Source organism: Saccostrea cucullata, unplaced genomic scaffold (assembly GCF_032062105.1).
Source record: "Saccostrea cucullata isolate Sc308-1 unplaced genomic scaffold, CSIRO_AGI_Scuc_v1 ctg3660, whole genome shotgun sequence".
Lineage (NCBI taxonomy): Eukaryota > Metazoa > Mollusca > Bivalvia > Ostreida > Ostreidae > Saccostrea > Saccostrea cuccullata.
This window is the reverse complement of record NW_026941063.1, coordinates 52,202-70,397: the sequence shown is the minus strand read 5'-3', so window position 1 is coordinate 70,397 and position 18,196 is coordinate 52,202. Positions and strand designations below refer to the sequence as shown.

Genomic DNA, 18,196 nt, shown 5'->3' with positions numbered 1-18,196 from the left:
AAACAAGAACACCCAACAAGAGCCATCTTTCAGACAAACGTCACCTTTATCAACAACAGCGACGTTCACCCGACAAACGTTTTCTGCATTTTTAGGTAAAAATAAAGAAGAAAAATATGTGCTTCGAATTTATACACTTATACATTGCAAATTAGTTGTCTAAAACAATTTTTTTAGAAACATTTTTAATAAATATCCATTTTTAGGGAAAAACTTGGTTTAGGCTTTTTTATGACTTGTGAACCGCGGGACCGTTTATAAAAAAGAAGTTTAAGATGTTTTATCCAGTTTTACTGTTTACAGTATATACTGGGCTGCTTTTAAATGGATTCCATATAAATCAATCTTCATTCATTATAAGAAAGTGTTGTTGATTTCCCTTAAAAATGATTTGATTTCTTTTTTCACCCAATCAACTGTGCTCCTGCGTAAATTATTTAAAAGAAGATCTTGATTGGATTAGTTTATTTTAATTATTAAATGCTAATAATCATTATTTTACAGATACACACATACCAGAGTATTTGGAAGAATTATTAATTGGAGGAATAACTATTATCTTGTTTAGTAAGTTAAGGGACTCCGACCCTCAGCCAGGAAGGACAACTCTTTAATTTATAATTTAATTCAAAAAGTCTTAAATGAAGCTTGAAAATTAAATAGTTTCATGCAACAATTTTCATAATATGCCTCTCAATGTGTTTCAAGGTTCTTTGCAAATCTCCATAACTTACTTCTAATTTCATATCATGTTAATAAACATTGGTGTCTAAAAATGCTTTTTTGGGATAAAAATTTCTACTTTTAATTAAACCTTTCTGAGAAGTTCAAAGAACCTTGAAGCACATTGAGAGGCATATAATGAAAATTGTTGCACGAAAAGATTAATTTTCAAGCTTCATTTAAAGACTTTTTGAATTAAATTATAAATTAAAGAGTTGTCCTTCCTGGCTGAGGGTCAGAGTCCCTTAAGTTGATTGCCCTTTTAAATGACATGAAGTAATTTTTCTAGCCAAACAAACGCGGGTTTAAAAGTAGTGTCAATTATTCTAAAAAAAAAGTTCTTAATCGGCTTTTTAGAAAATTAATTTATTTTTAAATGCCAAATATTGTTATTTTACAGGTACCCAAAGACCAGAGAATTTGGAACAATTGTTTATTTCTGGAATTATTATTATCTTAATTGCGCGCCTTGTGATATACGTGACATATGGTCTTGTGTTATTTCTGATATTGTATATGATTTTTTATAAATGTTAAATAATTCTTTATTGAATAACTTTAAGCCATACGGCTAATCTGTATATAAACAAAAATACATATAATGAACAAATGGCGAGAGTCTGCGGGGGTGGAGCCCCTGGCTGACTCCCATATACCAACAGATATACAATATAATTCAAATTCTCCATTATTACATGAAAAATAACTATAGTACATAATTCATGTATGTTTACATATAAATTAGATTATTATTTCTTAATTCCATTGCATGGAGAATAAATTTCCCTAAACCAATTAAAACCCTAACACCATGAGAGCTGAGTAAGCTTGTACATATTTGGAGATCTGAAATAATATGGTTTGATATATGTTTTCCCTAAAGTTTCATAAATAGGACATTCAAGTAAAAAATGATATTCATCTTCTATACAGTGATTTCTACAAAATTGACATATTCTATAATTGTTTCTATAAATTTTCTGATATCTTCCTGTTTCTATACTTAAGTTATGGGAATAAAGCCTTGTTCTTTAATATGTTTCTTCTTCTTGAATGGTATACCTCCTTTTCAATGTCGTAATTTGATTTTAGTGAATTTTATAAATTATACTTTCTTTATAACATTTTTAGATTACTTTTTTATCCTTCCTTTTGGTACATTTACTCTGCAATTTTTTTTTCTAATTGATGTCCTTTAGTCCCTACAAGCTTATCTTTGGAAAAAGATAAAAAGATTGATGACCTAGCGCTGTAGCATAAAAAAGAGGAAGATATCTGAACCATGTGTAAAATTTGCTGAATTGATTAATTATTCATAGGAAGGCTAATTGGTGCATTGGAGTTGAGTTTGTGTGTGTGTGTGTGTGTGAGGGTGTGTGTGTGTGTGTTTGGGGGGGGGGGCTCAAAATCGAGAATGATTATTCTAAGAGTAGACTTCACATCGACAATGGTATACCTCCTCACTGTGCTTTAAATATTCTGTATTTTACTGTACTTTCAATTTCCATTCAAAAATGAAAGGTCAGTAGAACCAATGAGCAAGTAGTTTAAATATTCCAGAGTGGTACTATTTTTAAGCAATCGCATCTTCTTGGGTCTTTCCACCAAGCTCGGAAAACATATCTGAGGCCGCGGTTTTCCGAGCTTACCGGCAAGATCTATGAAGATAAATTAGAAAAGCTAGGTATTCATTTCAATTTTAGAAATAGCAGTTAGTTTTATACGGCCCGAGTGACAGTTAGTTTTTGTTCATTTACGTACAGGTTAGACAACAAAACTTACAACTTTAGATTATATGTGCTTTCAGATAATAGAAACTAAATTGACACACTCTAAAAAGATTTGTTTCCCGAGATTATGACTATTATTTTTTTTTTGCCAAAACATATTCTTATTCAATTTCTTATCCAGTAGAAAATTATCTTCTAAAATAAATCTTTTAATGGGTGTAATGAAATATGTTGGTTAGAGAAAGTATAGGAAAAATTGAATAATATATTTATTTATCTTTTTTTCAATCTTTAAAAAAGTTTCTGAGGGAAATAACATGGTTTTGTTGATATTCATAGTCAAAACGTTATATTTGTATAATAACACTAATTTTCGCACATCAAAATTATACTTACATGTATAATTTTGATAATATTATATGTCTAAACCAGTTTTGGCCTATTTTTTTAATCTGTTTAAAAAAATAAAAGCAGAGCACAGACCTCCAAAACATCCAGAAGTGGGATCAGGTGCCATGGAGTAGTGAGCATCTCTTGCTCACCGGTTATACCTACCGTGTGATCCTTGTCATTATCGTGAAATAACGGGAAAAAATCCTTTGTCAATATATTTCTTATAAATAATGTTCAGTTCTTTGTAATACATTTTAAAATGCTCAAAATCATTTTTAAAGACACGCAAATACCAGAGGATTTGTAACAAGTGATTTGGGAATTTCTAAAATCTGGAAAAAAAATTATTTTTCAAAATAAAAGTTTTTGATCGGTTGATAGGATCGTTTTTGTACTATTTAAATGGATGAGGAATAGTTAAAGTTGGCATTCTGTTCCGCTTCAATGATTCTTGGCGGAATTATAAACATTTTCCTCAAATTAGAATAGGAACGATATATTACATTTGACAGAAGAAACAAGCAATGATAATACCATACTCCCGGAAAGCATGCCTAGGCAAAGCAAATGTCACCAAAATAAAAAAAAACAGTTAAATAAGAGATTACATTTAAATGTAAATGATAAAAATTCTCAATGATCTCTTGTCGTTTAAAAAAGGGCAATATAATAATTTCACATATCAAAGATTCTAGGGATCTGTTGATAACGTTTTGATAAAAACCAACTTAATCTTTAACTTAAACAAGAAACGGTAAAAAGCAGAACAACAAAATGATTGATTAAATAAACTTCAAATCAATTTTTTTTACAGAAAATTGACGCGCTCTTGATACTAAAAAATAGAACAACTCAGAGATTAATACATATATAGCAAACGATAACTCGTAAATGCAATTTCAAATATGGTATAAATATACTTATACAACACATGGTTACCGTCTTGAAATAAAACAAATACATGTACTTAGGGGGGGGGGGGGTTAGAAAACGTGACAGAGGGCGCGGCTTGCCGAGCCCTCCATCAAGTTTGCGTTTCGACCTAAAATATGAAAGACAATGACCATGTACTTTGTTTATCATGCAAAATATATTTCTCTCTGCAAAGAAACTAAGACGCAATTGTGTAAACATAAAAATATATGTGCTTTTAGAACGTCAGAATACATGCACGAGGCTTTATTAGGACATGGACCGAATAAAGCTTTAGTTAATTAGGCTACATTTATTAGGACAATCCAAGGGGTAGTTGCAGAATAAAAATTGTATCCAAACACAAATTCTACGAGATTTTTTCATCCCTAATTTTAACTAAACACTTAATGTTTTACGCTGTTTTTATATAACATATAACACCCCCACCCGCAAAAAATAATAATAATAATAAATAAAGTTTGCAGGTGTCCTCTTTTTTGACTTCTCAATATAATTTATCTGCATAGCTGATATTTTTTCCGAGAATCTCTAAAATGAAAAAAAAAAAATATTTGAACCATGTTTTTTTCATTGTCTTTGGCTAGGACCTCAACAAAGGTAAACAATCAAGTTTAATTCCCATCACAGTTAAAGTTGCATAAAGGAGTATTTGTGTAATTTTTACCTGGAATGCCTACTGTGATAAACATACAAATATTTAGTCTTCCCTAAATCATCAAGTGATCTCTGAGTTTATATAAAACATATTTTTTTCAAATAGCGATAAACAGGTTCACATTGACTTCATACATGTAGGTAGTTAATATGATTAACACATTCGATTTTTGTAATTTTTGTAAAATTCCAGTACATATACTAACAGTGTATATTTAATTTGACTTTTAATACATCATTATTATCGCTAAAATAGTAAATTTATATTGAATATTAAAACTTACAACAATATCATTATCATTTTAAGTTACTTCATGAACTTTATATTTTAGGCCAATCTTTTAGTATACAGAATAAGCCAAATGTATATTATGATATTTTTTAATGATTTTAAACTTAAATAATCTGACTCTTCAAATTGAACTAACCGAAGCCAGCCTATCTAACGCTCCCCATTTATTATCTTGAGTCCTTAAGATAAGCTTTTTTGGAGTTTACATAACATGAGCACATTAATTTATGTTTATTTTTTGTTCGACTTCCGGTGCGACAAGTTGTAACAGCTATGAAGTTTGCATTGATTCTCTGGTTTAGCCTAATTTCACATTTCTATGCACGTTCGTATAAAACATGTGAGTATACATGTAGCAATTTCTGCTAACTTTACAATGCTGGGAACCCTATGCTTTACTGTCGGCATTGGGATCAAAAGTTAAAAGTTTTTTTTTCTTTCCAAGTAATTTTGAATGCTCTCCATTCATTTGAGTCCAACGAGCGCATGTAAACTGATGTGCCGTTATCATTTGCATGTATTTATGCATTAATGATGTGTCGTTATTTTCTATTTTTTAGATGTAAAGTTTCTCAGACTGTTATTTCAACAATTGCTTTTATTAAAAAAAAGAACAAGATTGTTTTCGAACATGTTACATCTTTCTGGCTATGGTACGCCAGAAAAAAAAGTTTTCTTAAGTTTTATAATGTACAATGTAACAACTTCCATTGCATGCCTTTAGTGATGTTTTCTGAGTGATAGGTCCGATTTATATTTTTCGATTTTGTGAACAAGATAGTTCTATTCAGAATTCCTGTCCTTACAATGTAATTTGCATCATATACATTGATAAGCATATCCTCATTTAATCTGCATTTGGCATTGGTGATGGATGTAGAAATGTACTCTCATCTATCAGTCTTGCTTTAGATGCTGGATCTGACCTATACATTTGTAGAATATGTGACCAATCAAAAATGTTGACAGTTTCCTTTTTATGCCCCCGGCTCGAAAGATCCCGTGGGTATACTGTTTTCTGTTTTGTTTGTCTGTCTGTTTTCAACTTTAACTTAGCCAATATCCACTGAGTGGATGGAGTTATCGTTTTTATATTTTACCAAATGAATGTATTCCTTGTGAAAAGAACTTTCTTTTGGTACCACCAAATTTGACCTTGGAGTTTGACATACATTTACAAAAAGAGCCCCACACTTTAACCTTGGCCATAACTTTTGAACAGTTGGATCTAGGGATTTCATACTTCACATGTGTATATATTGTGACAAAATTTTTCAGCTGGTATAAATATGTTTGACCTTTAGCTAAGAGTTTCACCCATTTTATAAAAACTTAAAACTGGATAAGAACTTTTGAAAAGTTAGGGCTTTCATAATTCACAGGTGTATTTCTTATAACAAGACCATACTTTTGGTACCAACACTTTTGATCTTTGCAGTTTGACATGCACTTGATAGAATTCAGCCCTAGCTATCAGCAGCCATACGGGGCATCAGCGTTTCACAAACACATTTGTTATAGAAAGTAACTATAAATCGTACCCAAACAGGTCTGTAGTAGTAATGATTTTAAAAGTGGGAGGGGTATCCCCCAAAAAATCTGGAAGCAACAGCAAAATCTATAATCTGACCAAAAAGTGGCGGGGAACCTTTTAAATATGCAAAAAGGAAAAAAATATGCCTCAAATATGTCTATGTTCGACCTAAGAGCAACAGAATGCTAAAATCTACAGTTCAATTATTTACAATATATACTCAACAAAAAAAAAATGAAACGCATATTCAGAACAAACATGATAATCATAAATTTGAGTTTAAACCTTATGTTTCAAAAGTGATATTTCAGAGTGTGTTGTGATAAAAATTAAACATACCCTTGCGAATTGAAAAGTTAAGTTATCATTGTATTCGCCTCCAAATTCTAGGGGCATACCGAAATAACCAATCCATATGTCCTTTGCGAAGCCTCAGCTCTAGTGGATTTCCAATGTAGGACATCGTGCATGAATACCGGCTCCTCTCAGTCCTCTCAGAATAATATGTGCACTTTTATCCTGATTTCTTCATGTAGCAATTATAGCAGCAGTTAGTACAGCTGCGCAGGTGCTGAAGGGTGGTGGGGAGGGGGTCTGACGGCCCTGTGCGGATGTGGTAAACCGCAGACGCGGCAATATCTTGGTCTATCATTGATGTTCCTAACTTGTGAAGACGTACGTTTTACAGCTAAAGGCGATTGATGCACACCAAATGCAGCTGTATTTTCCTGTTGTGTAGTTCTGGCTAGCCCGGTTGCGTTCATCTTTGTTTAGACGTGGCATTGCAGCATCAACCTTGCAATAAAATCTTAAATATGGGTTTAATAGGAATGTGTATTGTTTCTCTAAATCCAAAATATCAATGAAAATAGACCCCCGATTGGCAAGAAATCATGTAAAACACTATTTTGGGTTTTAAATGCCCATGTTGTCCTTTAAATAGGTCACAGGTATCCAATGATAAAAATAGATAGTTGTTCCATATACTTTTTCAATATTTCTTTTTTTGTTGAGTATACTATTTATTGCGATTTCATTAACAGACATTTTTCATAGAAAACAAAAAATATAATGTACATTTAAATCACTCTATCGCATAAATAAATGCATCCGCATCCTTGCAGGGGCACGGATAATAATGTGATATCAAATTTTCTGTTTACCTTATAATTGCAGTTGTATTCTTGCACAATTCTTTAAAATGATCTATCTTTTCCACATTCCTCATTTCATTTATTTCAAAAAGATCTATACTGACTCATGTTTCATTTTTGAAGACAGGCCAATTATCAATAGAAATACACTTCTAGAATATTTTTGCATCAAAAATATGTCAGATAATAAACCTTATTGATAAGTATGATCTTCTGTATTATAACTTCTGAGGCTAAATTTAGAGAATCTTCTTTCTCTCTACAGACTATCTTGATGCAAATTGTGGTCGTACTATCCAGGTGAACTTCCACATAATCCCCCACTAAATAAGCTAATTCAGAGAATATGCTCGGTTCAAATTAACTAAATCACTGAATTCATTTCTCTTTTTATTGGAGAGTCTAAAATTACAGTTACTGTATTATTTGGGTTTAAATAACTAAACATGACTGTGTTTCACCAACATATTTTGTTTGAATATGAATTTTACAGGAAGTGGGGGATTATGTGGAAGTTCGTTAGCCATAAGAGACTAAACTACAGTAAATGATACAAGTTTAGCTTTTAAAAAAAGCTTAGAGAGTCAGCCAGTGGATTTTTCTTATCTGTGATGTTTTGAAGAATACATGTACAACGGTACTGAAACAAAATGCATTATACCGGTATTGCATGTTTTGTCTCTTAATTAAAAGACAGATATAATGTAATAAATATTTAAGTTCAATTTCACAAAACATAATCCCATGAAATTATAAACCATAGGTATTTTTAAGTTTGTTAACTATCCTAATTTAATTTGACATAGCTAGCTGAATTTAAACTTGAAACTTAAAAAAAGTAGATATTAATTGAAACAAAATAAACAACACAATGACTGGTACACAATTCATTTATCAAACCTCTAAAACGTAATAAAACTATATAAATCCCTAAATCTGATTACCACAACAAAAATGGTCTCATTTACTAAATAAGCTAATTCAGAGAATCTGCTCGGTTCAAATTAACTAAATCACTGAATTCATTTCTCTGTTTATTGGAGAGTCTAAAATTACAGTTACTGTATTATTTGGGTTTAAATAACTAAACATGACTGTGTTTCACCAACATATTTTGTTTGAATATGAATTTTACAGGAAGTGGGGGATTATGTGGAAGTTCGTTAGCCATAAGAGACTAAACTACAGTAAATGATACAAGTTTAGCTTTTAAAAAAAGCTTAGAGAGTCAGCCAGTGGATTTTTCTTCTCTGTGATAATGTTTTGAAGAATACATGTACAACGGTACTGAAAAAAATGCATTATACCGGTATTGCATGTTTTGTCTCTTAATTAAAAGACAGATATAATGTAATAAATATTTAAGTTCAATTTCACAAAACATAATCCCATGAAATTATAAACCATAGGTATTTTTAAGTTTGTTACTATCCTAATTTAATTTGACATAGCTAGCTGAATTTAAACTTGAAACTTAAAAAAAGTAGATATTAATTGAAACAAAATAAACAACACAATGACTGGTAAACAAATTCATTTATCAAACCTCTAAAACGTAATAAAACAATTACTATAAATCCCTAAATCTGATTGCCACAACATAAATGGTCTCATTCACTAAATAAGCTAATTCAGAGAATCTGCGTCTCCCACTTAGGAAAAAAAGCATGCGCAGATCTAAAAAAAAAAAGGGGGGGTGTCACGGGGCCATATGGTGGATCGAGTTATGGTATAAAATTTGATTGTAAAACGCAAATATGTTTCTTTTGATAATGACTGGAAATGAAAGTTTTACACATTCTAACACAGAGATGTGAATTTATTACCTTGAACTTTGAACGTCAAAATAAATCTATTCATTTCTAAAGCTCAAGGGCTTTTCGAAATATTGCACGGACACAAAGGTGTTCAAACAGACATAAGTTTGATTTCATTGCCTTGACCATTGACATTTTTACCTCAAAATCAAGAGGGGTTTTCCATAGTGAGTTGTGTAAAATTTCACTACAAAAGCTCAACAGCTTCTCGAAATATTTCACGGAATTCAAAGTGTTACAGACAGAACTACAGACAGGGGCACGGAAGGACAAGCAGACCAAAATAAAATAATATCCTCCACTTCCAGCGGGGAACATTACAAACGAGCAAGCTAGCCAGTTGTGTCTCTTCTCGAAGTATCCGTTGTATGATTTAACAAGTCCGTTCGCTAAATGGCATCGGGATCGAAATGAAGTAATGAAAACGAAAGTAAAACTAATAAAAATTGAATAACTTCAAAATCTCTATTAAACAATGTTTATGTCGTAGATTTAAATACATAAATAAAATACCTTCAATATAAGTTACAAAAGACCTTCAATTAACGCGTCAAACACTGTGCGATATGAGTTCATACAACTGTATGCTTAACTGCGTAGAACACATTTCACGATCTGATGCGAACCAGTTTAATTACTGCGAACCAGGTTTTAAAAACTGTTTGAAACGGTTTAGTAGGATTGTACAAAGCTTCTAGAAATAAATAAGCATAAATGACTTTCTTATTGAAGTTGAATTTAAATTTACAGATTACCGTGGTGTTAAATAGGGATTATTTTTCTTTGTTTAGTCTATACTGATTTTACTGAAGTGAAATTAGCTAGAGTGATTTGCTGCAGAACTACTCCCAGAATTCCAAAACGCGCAAGCGCATTTGAAGTTACTGTTCTTCGTATCATAACTAGTCAGCCCGTGGGCTGACTAAATATCATGCCCATAGAATTCCCCAGATAGCAAGCTGACGTTGGGCCGATGTTGGCATGTGGTTGGTAGATCGGCTACATATCGCGGTTGGCAGAACGATATTGGGCCAATATCGGTCCGACATTGTCATTACAACAGTCGGGGTATTGACATTGTTCCAACATCGGTCCGACATTGTAATTACAACAGTTGGTGCATTGACATTGTACCAACATCGGTCCGACATTGTAATTACAACAGTTGGTGCTCTGACATTGTTCCAACGTCGGGCCAACATCAGGCACATAGCATCGTTCTCAAAAGTGGGGGGGGGGGGGACCATAGAATTTTTTTTACTTACCTGAAAAAGTTGACAAGCAAAAGGATGGGGGTGGTGGTGGCCAACTTTTTTCAAGGCCAACTTCCTTTCACTTCCAATTTTTTTGCTATTTTTCCTTGATTTCACTATAGGCCCAGCCCCCCCCCCCCCCCCTCCGTTGCTACGTGCCTGAACATTGTTATTTTTAAGGTTGAAGTATGGACATCTTTGTAATGTTGGGCCGACATTGTTGAACCAATGTTGCTATGTGAACTTATGTTGAAACGTTTAAATAAATATTTATTTATTTTATTTTTTATTTCTTTGTTTATTTAATCATTTCTAGTTATTTAACCTTTACGTAGATTTTCAAAACTATGGAATATAACTTTGATTTTTATCTAAAACTGTCGACTAATAGTACAATTACGTCGGGATCGGAGTCGGGCTCGATAAGCAATTAATTTAAACAACACACCGCGCCGAAATTTAAATTTTTGGTGGGTTACACGCAGCCATGTTGATGTTGTACAGAAGGAAAGTTCGGAAGAGAGTGTCGCGAAAAGGAGAATCATGACTAGCTTTGGATGGAATTTGTGTTTTGACAGAGATGAAGACATTTTACGACCCGGTACTGCGGTAGGTACAATGTACAAAATATTTTAACATTTGTCCTTGAATGAATAATTGCTTTTGCTACTGTTCCTTAGTCAGGACACTACACATAAAACGCCTTGCAGTGAAATCGTTTTAGCAAGCGCTATTTCAATTTTATTATAATAATTTAGCACTTCTAAACATCTCTCATAAAGATGGATTTCAACCCGAATTTCCTCGTTTGGGATCGATTCAGGAATTTTAGTGTTCCTCTCTTCAACATTTACAGAGTATGTTGTTGTTGTGAATGTGTTAACATTAACAATGTTTAATTTATTTTCTATATTATTTTAATTTATTTATATAAAGTGTAAGATTGTTGTTATTGTATTTTATATCATAAGTGTAATTGTTCATGTGTCCGTTTTTATCAGGTTAAAGTATATAGTGTATTTTTTAGTCAGTTTCCGTTTTTGTCCGGTTGTTTATCTTTTGTTTAGTTTTAGAAACAGGAAATAAGTAGAGCAGAAGTGTAGCAGACGTTTGTCAGAAGTCAGAGATAGTCAGATCGTTTAATTAAAGTTTTTGATATAGATTTCAGTCACTTGTAGAATTAAGGTAAAAGGTAGACTTAATAGAAGAGCTTGTGCAGTAGTAGACACAGATTTCTAGGATTTTGAGATAATATGCATGTTGTAACTATTTCCAATGTGGCATGTTTTTTACTTTCAGTCTAATGTATACTTGTTTTGTATTGTTTATATGTTTGCATATGTATATAAAATGGAAAAAGGAAAAACCTGTGTGATTATTCAAGGAACTGATAGACAGTCGCCACATTGATTGGTGCCGGAACCCGGGAAACCGTCGAGGGAACCAAAAATTACAGCAGAATTTCGTATTCATTGTGTTGACCAAACTAAAAGAAAATGTCTGTGACATATCTCAAGGGATTCTGTACCAGGTACAGGAATCTTATAGATAAAGAGATGAAAAAGAGTGAAGAATTTGTGACGGCCGACGTTTCAGAGGAGGATCCATCGGCTCTCCTTAAAAATGTGGAAACATCAATTAGACGTATGAAGGAATTCAGTGCCAAACTTGAAGAGACAATGGAGAAGTGGTCATTAGCAATAGAAGACAAAGAGCTTAAACAAGGTGAAGAAGAGAAATTTAGTGAGGACAGTGAAAAAGTGTTTCTTCTATTGACTGAAGCGAGTGAACACACAGATCAGCTGATTATTCTAGAGAAAGCACTACAAGAAAACATATCAATGCTGAAAAAACCTGCTGAAATGACAGACCCAAGACTAGAACAGATGATGCATTTACAGGCAAGAATGCAGGAACAGATACTTCATTTTCAAGAGTTGTCGATTCAACAACACACTCCAAAGACGGGGCCGGTAGCTGTTAAACTACCCAAGTTAGAACTTCCTACTTACAGTGGAGACAAAATCAAGTTCAAGGAATTCTGGGATGCCTTTGAGGCCACAGTTCATAAGAATCCAAAGCTCTCCAACATAGAGAAATTTAATTACCTAAAGAGCAAATTGAAAGGAGCAGCTCAAGAAGCTATTTCTGGACTTTCACTTTCAAATGAAAACTATGATGTAGCTGTTGCCACTCTAAGAGAGAGATTTGGAGACATCCAATCAGTTATCAACAAACATTATGTAGAACTCATCAATACACAGTCAGCTACCAATGACACGTCAAGCCTGCGGAAGTTAAATGATGACCTCGAGAGACATCTGAGGAGCCTAGAAGCATTACATCAGGATGTGAACCAAGATGTGTTTGTTCCAATGATAACATCAAAGCTACCTAAAGAAACTCTGCTTCAGCTTGAAATACAGAAAGGGCCAAAGGAAAAATGGACAGTTCAGAAATTGAGAGAGTTGATGAAAAACTACATAAAAGTCAAGGAATCATCAGAAATTCAAGCCTCTAGTGTCCCTATACATGAGGAGAAGCATACTACAGCAGAAGCCCTTGTGATTTCCACTAAGGACTCATCATTAAGACAAAGCAGACCGCCTGGAATTTCAGGGAAGCCTCCAGTGTGTACATTCTGTGAGGGCAGACATTGGACAGATGAGTGCAGAAAGTACAGAACTATAGAGGATAGAAAACAGAGACTTAGAAGGAAGTGTTTTATTTGCTTAAAGCCTGGTCATAGAAGTAAGGAATGCCGAGTGGATAAGGCATGTTATCACTGTAGACAGACTCGTGACCACCACAGAAGTTTGTGTCCTAAGAAGTTTCTTGTACGTCAAAGAGAAAGTTCACATTTGACCGAGGAAGTGTGTATCAAACAAGAGACTTCAAACTTTTCTCAGAGTTCTGAGAATAGTTTATTATCATCAGGGGATATTGTTTTGATGCAGACGGCTCAAACAGAGGTGACAAACCACAATGGAGAAAATACAGAACCAGCAAGACTCCTCATGGACTCAGGATCACAGAGAACCTACATAACAGAAAACTTGGCTGAGAAATTAAAGTTGAAGATTCTTACAACAGAGAAGATATCCCTCATAACTTTTGGTGCGGAGAAGCCAAAAATTGTGAAGACACCCAAAGTTTCCCTGAAAGTGAAACTCAAAGATAGACATTATCTTAATATTGAAGTAAATGTTGTACCAAACATTACAGGAACAGTACAAAGGAAGCCTATCCCCAAGGACATACAATTGAAATGCCAAAGTCTGTGGAAAAATCTTCAGTTAGCAGACACTATACCAGTGAATTTTGAAAACTCAACAATTGACATTCTGATAGGTAATGATTATTACCTGGATTTGATTTTGCCAGAAAGAATTGAAATTCAAAGGGGATTTTATTTATTAGCTTCCAGACTTGGGTGGATTCTCACTGGAAGGACCCAAGAAGCTTACAGTGAAGAGGAGGACCAAGTGATGATGATAACCAATGGAACTTTATCTTTGACAGAGTGTTGCCTCCATTCTGCAGTAGATGAGTGCTTGACATTTAAACCTTCTATTGAAGAATTCTGGAAGCTGGAGACTATTGGGATTCAAGATTCTCCCCACACTTCAGATGATGAGAAAGCGCTGAAAAATTTCAACAGCACACTGAAAATGGAAAACAAAAGATACCAAGTCACCTGGCCGTGGAAAGAAGAATATCCTGAGCTACCAGAAAATCGGGAACTAGCATATGGAAGGCTAAAGTCACTACTTCACAAGTTACAGTGTAACCCTGATTTACTGCACAAGTATGATGACATTATTCAGGACCAGTGTAAAAAGGGAATTATAGAGAAAATTCCACCCCAACAAAGAGAGACAGGTATTAAGCATTATATACCTCATCACGCAGTGATAGATTTGACCAAACCTACTACAAAGGTAAGGATTGTGTATGATGCATCGGCTAAGTCAGGACATAAGAAAACCAGCTTGAATGAGTGTTTGCACAGGGGACCTGTGATGCTGCATGATTTATGTGGACTTCTGATGCGTTTTAGACTTAACAAGATAGGAATAACAGCAGACATTGAGAAAGCGTTCTTGCAGATCGGCTTACAGGAGGAAGACCGTGATGCTACTAGATTCTTCTGGTTGAAGGATGCTAACAAGGCTACAGTAGACAGCAATGTACAAGTGTACAGATTTTGCAGAGTGCCTTTTGGTGTGATCTCAAGTCCCTTCCTACTTGCGGCAACTGTTGATCATCACCTTAGTACATATGAAAGCAAGACAGCTGAAAACATAAGAAACAATATTTATGTAGATAATGTTATTACAGGAGTTGATAACATTCAAGAAGCAGAAATTCTATACAAGGAAGCCAAGGAGATATTCAGTAGTATGTCCACGAACTTGAGAGATTGGGCATCTAATGCCAAGGACTTTTATGAGACCATACCAGATGAAGATCAATCAACTAGAGAAAAGTTAAAAATACTCGGATTGACTTGGAATCTCATCGAGGATGTACTTTCAGTGCCATGTGGAAATTGTATGAGTAAGACAGTACCAGTTACCAAACGAGAAGTACTCCAAGTAGTTGCGTCAATATTCGACCCTCTTGGATTTTTCACACCTGTGACTTTAAAGGCAAAATTTTTTCTTCAGACTCTATGGAAGAAAAATCTTGAGTGGGATGAAGCACTCACAGAAGAAGATATACAACAATGGCGAGAAATAAGAGCAGATTTAGGAGGGATTCCAAAGTGTCAGATTCCAAGATATATAGGACTATCAGGAGAGGTGTCTTACAGACTTTTGTGTTTTTGTGATGCATCTGCAAAAGCATTTGCGACTGCCATTTACCTTCAGATGACAACTACCAATTCAAGCATCAGCAACTTAGTATTTTCCAAGACTCGTCTAGCACCGACAAAGACAATTACTATGCCTCGTCTCGAACTTCTAGCAGTTCTCATTGGAGTAAGGAGTCTAAACTTTGTTCACAGTCAACTAAAACTAACAGTGTGTGAGAAAATATTCTGGACAGACTCACAGTGTGTCTTACATTGGATAAAGACTAAGAAGCCCTTGACAGTTTTTGTGGAAAACAGAGTGAAGGAAATTCAGAAGAGCAGTGACCTTGAATTTCAATATGTGGCTTCTACTGATAATCCAGCAGATATTGCTACCAGAGGTAGTACAGTGGAAATATTGCAAGAAAACAGACAGTGGTGGAATGGCCCAGCATGGCTGAAAGAGAGCAAAAGTCAGTGGCCGATATGGAATCCAACTCCGAGTGAAAATCACAGTGAAGCTATTGCGTCAGAGTACAAGAAATCTAGAGTGTATGAAACCAAAATGTTAGTGGGGGAGGGTCCTCACGGATGCTCGGACACTCCTGCTGAATGCAAGAACCCGTTTAGCATACACGACAAGCAATTTTCGTCCTTCGTTAAATTAGTCAGAGTATCGGCATGGATACTTAGATTCATCAGCAAAATTAAGAAGGAAAAGTCCTTTTCTGGTACATTAACTGCAACAGAACTGAGTGAGGCAAAGATACTTTGGATAAGGAGTATCCAAAATCAGAACTATAGAGAGGTAAAGAATGCTTTAACAGAAGAAAAGAGGCTTAACTTAGTTAACCAATTAGGACTCATTTTGGATGAAGACAAAATTATTAGATGTGTTGGTCGACTTGGAGCTGCCCACTTGACTGAAGGAGCTAGAACACCAATTTTAATGCCAAAGAAAAATCATGTGACAGATCTACTCATAGACAGTTACCACAGGAAATCACTTCATGTTGGAGTATCTCAAACACTATCCTTAATCCGACAGACATATTGGATTCCTCAAGGACGTTCTCAAGTAAGAAGAGTACTACAGAATTGTAGTATATGCAAGCGACATGAAGGTGGACCATATAAAATGCCTGTAATATTAATGCCACCCTTACCAAAGAAGAGAGTGAATGAAGCTTCGTCATTTACTTACACTGGTGTAGACTACTTCGGCCCTATTTATGTGAAAATAGACACTGGGACCAAGAAAGTGTGGGTGTGCCTATTCACATGTTTAGTCACCAGAGGTATCCATCTCGAGCTTATGCAAGATATGTCGACTGAAGAGTTCCTTCTTGGCTTGAGACGATTCATTGCTCGATGGGGAAAACCAAAAGAACTTATCTCTGACAATGCTTCCCAGTTTAAGTTGGCAAGTAGTGCACTGGAAAAAATTTGGACCTCAACAGTCAGGGATCCAGATGTGCAGAGCTATATCGCAAACGAAGATATCAAATGGCAGTTCATAGTCGAACTGGCCCCATGGATGGGAGGCTTCTACGAGCGTCTCATTGGAGTAGTGAAGAGATGCCTACGGAAAACTATTGGGAAACTGTGTCTAACAAGTGAACAACTAAGAACTCTATTAGCGGAGACTGAGGCAGTTGTTAATTCAAGGCCATTAGTTTATGTGGGAGATGACATAAATTCTAACATAATTCTCACACCAGCTCACTTCCTGACACTGAATCCTAAAATTGGTATTCCTGATAGTGAAGAAGAAGATACAGAGGGCACAGAGTATCTACCTAACATCAGCAGTGCTGAGAAGTTATTACAGACATGGAAGAAGGGACAAAAACATCTTGATGCCTTTTGGAAATCCTGGCGAGATGACTATCTCCTGAGTTTGCGAGAAAGAACAGCATACAGACTGAAGGAAGGAAGAATTCAGCACAGTATGGAGCCAAGGATTGGAGATGTGGTGTTGGTTAAAGATGAACTTCCGCGTGGAACCTGGAAAGTAGGACGTTTGTGTGAACTGACTGTTAGTCGAGATGGACAGATCCGTTCCGGAAAGGTTTTACTTCCAAATAAGAAGACCCTTAATAGGCCTCTAAATCTTTTATATCCGATTGAGTGTTCAAAGGAAACAGAGACCAATGACAGGAAGGATCAAAGTACCGAAAGTGATAAAAGTGTCTCATCCGAAAATCCAACGGTGACCAATTCAAAAACAGAAGCGGACGTTAGAGACTCGCCACAAGAGAAACCTAAGAGACAAGCCGCCTGTAGAGCAGTAGAGAAAATCAAGGATTGGTTAAAACCATGATTCATTTTTGGTCGCGGGAGTGTTGTGAATGTGTTAACATTAACAATGTTTAATTTATTTTCTATATTATTTTAATTTATTTATATAAAGTGTAAGATTGTTGTTATTGTATTTTATATCATAAGTGTAATTGTTCATGTGTCCGTTTTTATCAGGTTAAAGTATATAGTGTATTTTTTAGTCAGTTTCCGTTTTTGTCCGGTTGTTTATCTTTTGTTTAGTTTTAGAAACAGGAAATAAGTAGAGCAGAAGTGTAGCAGACGTTTGTCAGAAGTCAGAGATAGTCAGATCGTTTAATTAAAGTTTTTGATATAGATTTCAGTCACTTGTAGAATTAAGGTAAAAGGTAGACTTAATAGAAGAGCTTGTGCAGTAGTAGACACAGATTTCTAGGATTTTGAGATAATATGCATGTTGTAACTATTTCCAATGTGGCATGTTTTTTACTTTCAGTCTAATGTATACTTGTTTTGTATTGTTTATATGTTTGCATATGTATATAAAATGGAAAAAGGAAAAACCTGTGTGATTATTCAAGGAACTGATAGACAGTCGCCACAGTTGTACAATGTAATAAAATATATTTATT

General features: G+C 34.6%; 1 protein-coding gene across 1 annotated transcript; it reads left to right on the top strand.

Annotated features, from left to right (window-relative positions):
* Nucleotides 1-11,982: 11,982 nt before the first annotated feature.
* On the top strand, nt 11,983-17,607 carry LOC134257046 (uncharacterized). Its single transcript, XM_062739699.1, has one exon. The coding sequence runs from the start codon at nt 11,983-11,985 to the stop codon at nt 17,605-17,607; it is 5,625 nt and encodes a 1,874-aa protein (XP_062595683.1).
* The last annotated feature ends 589 nt before the right edge of the window (nt 17,608-18,196 follow it).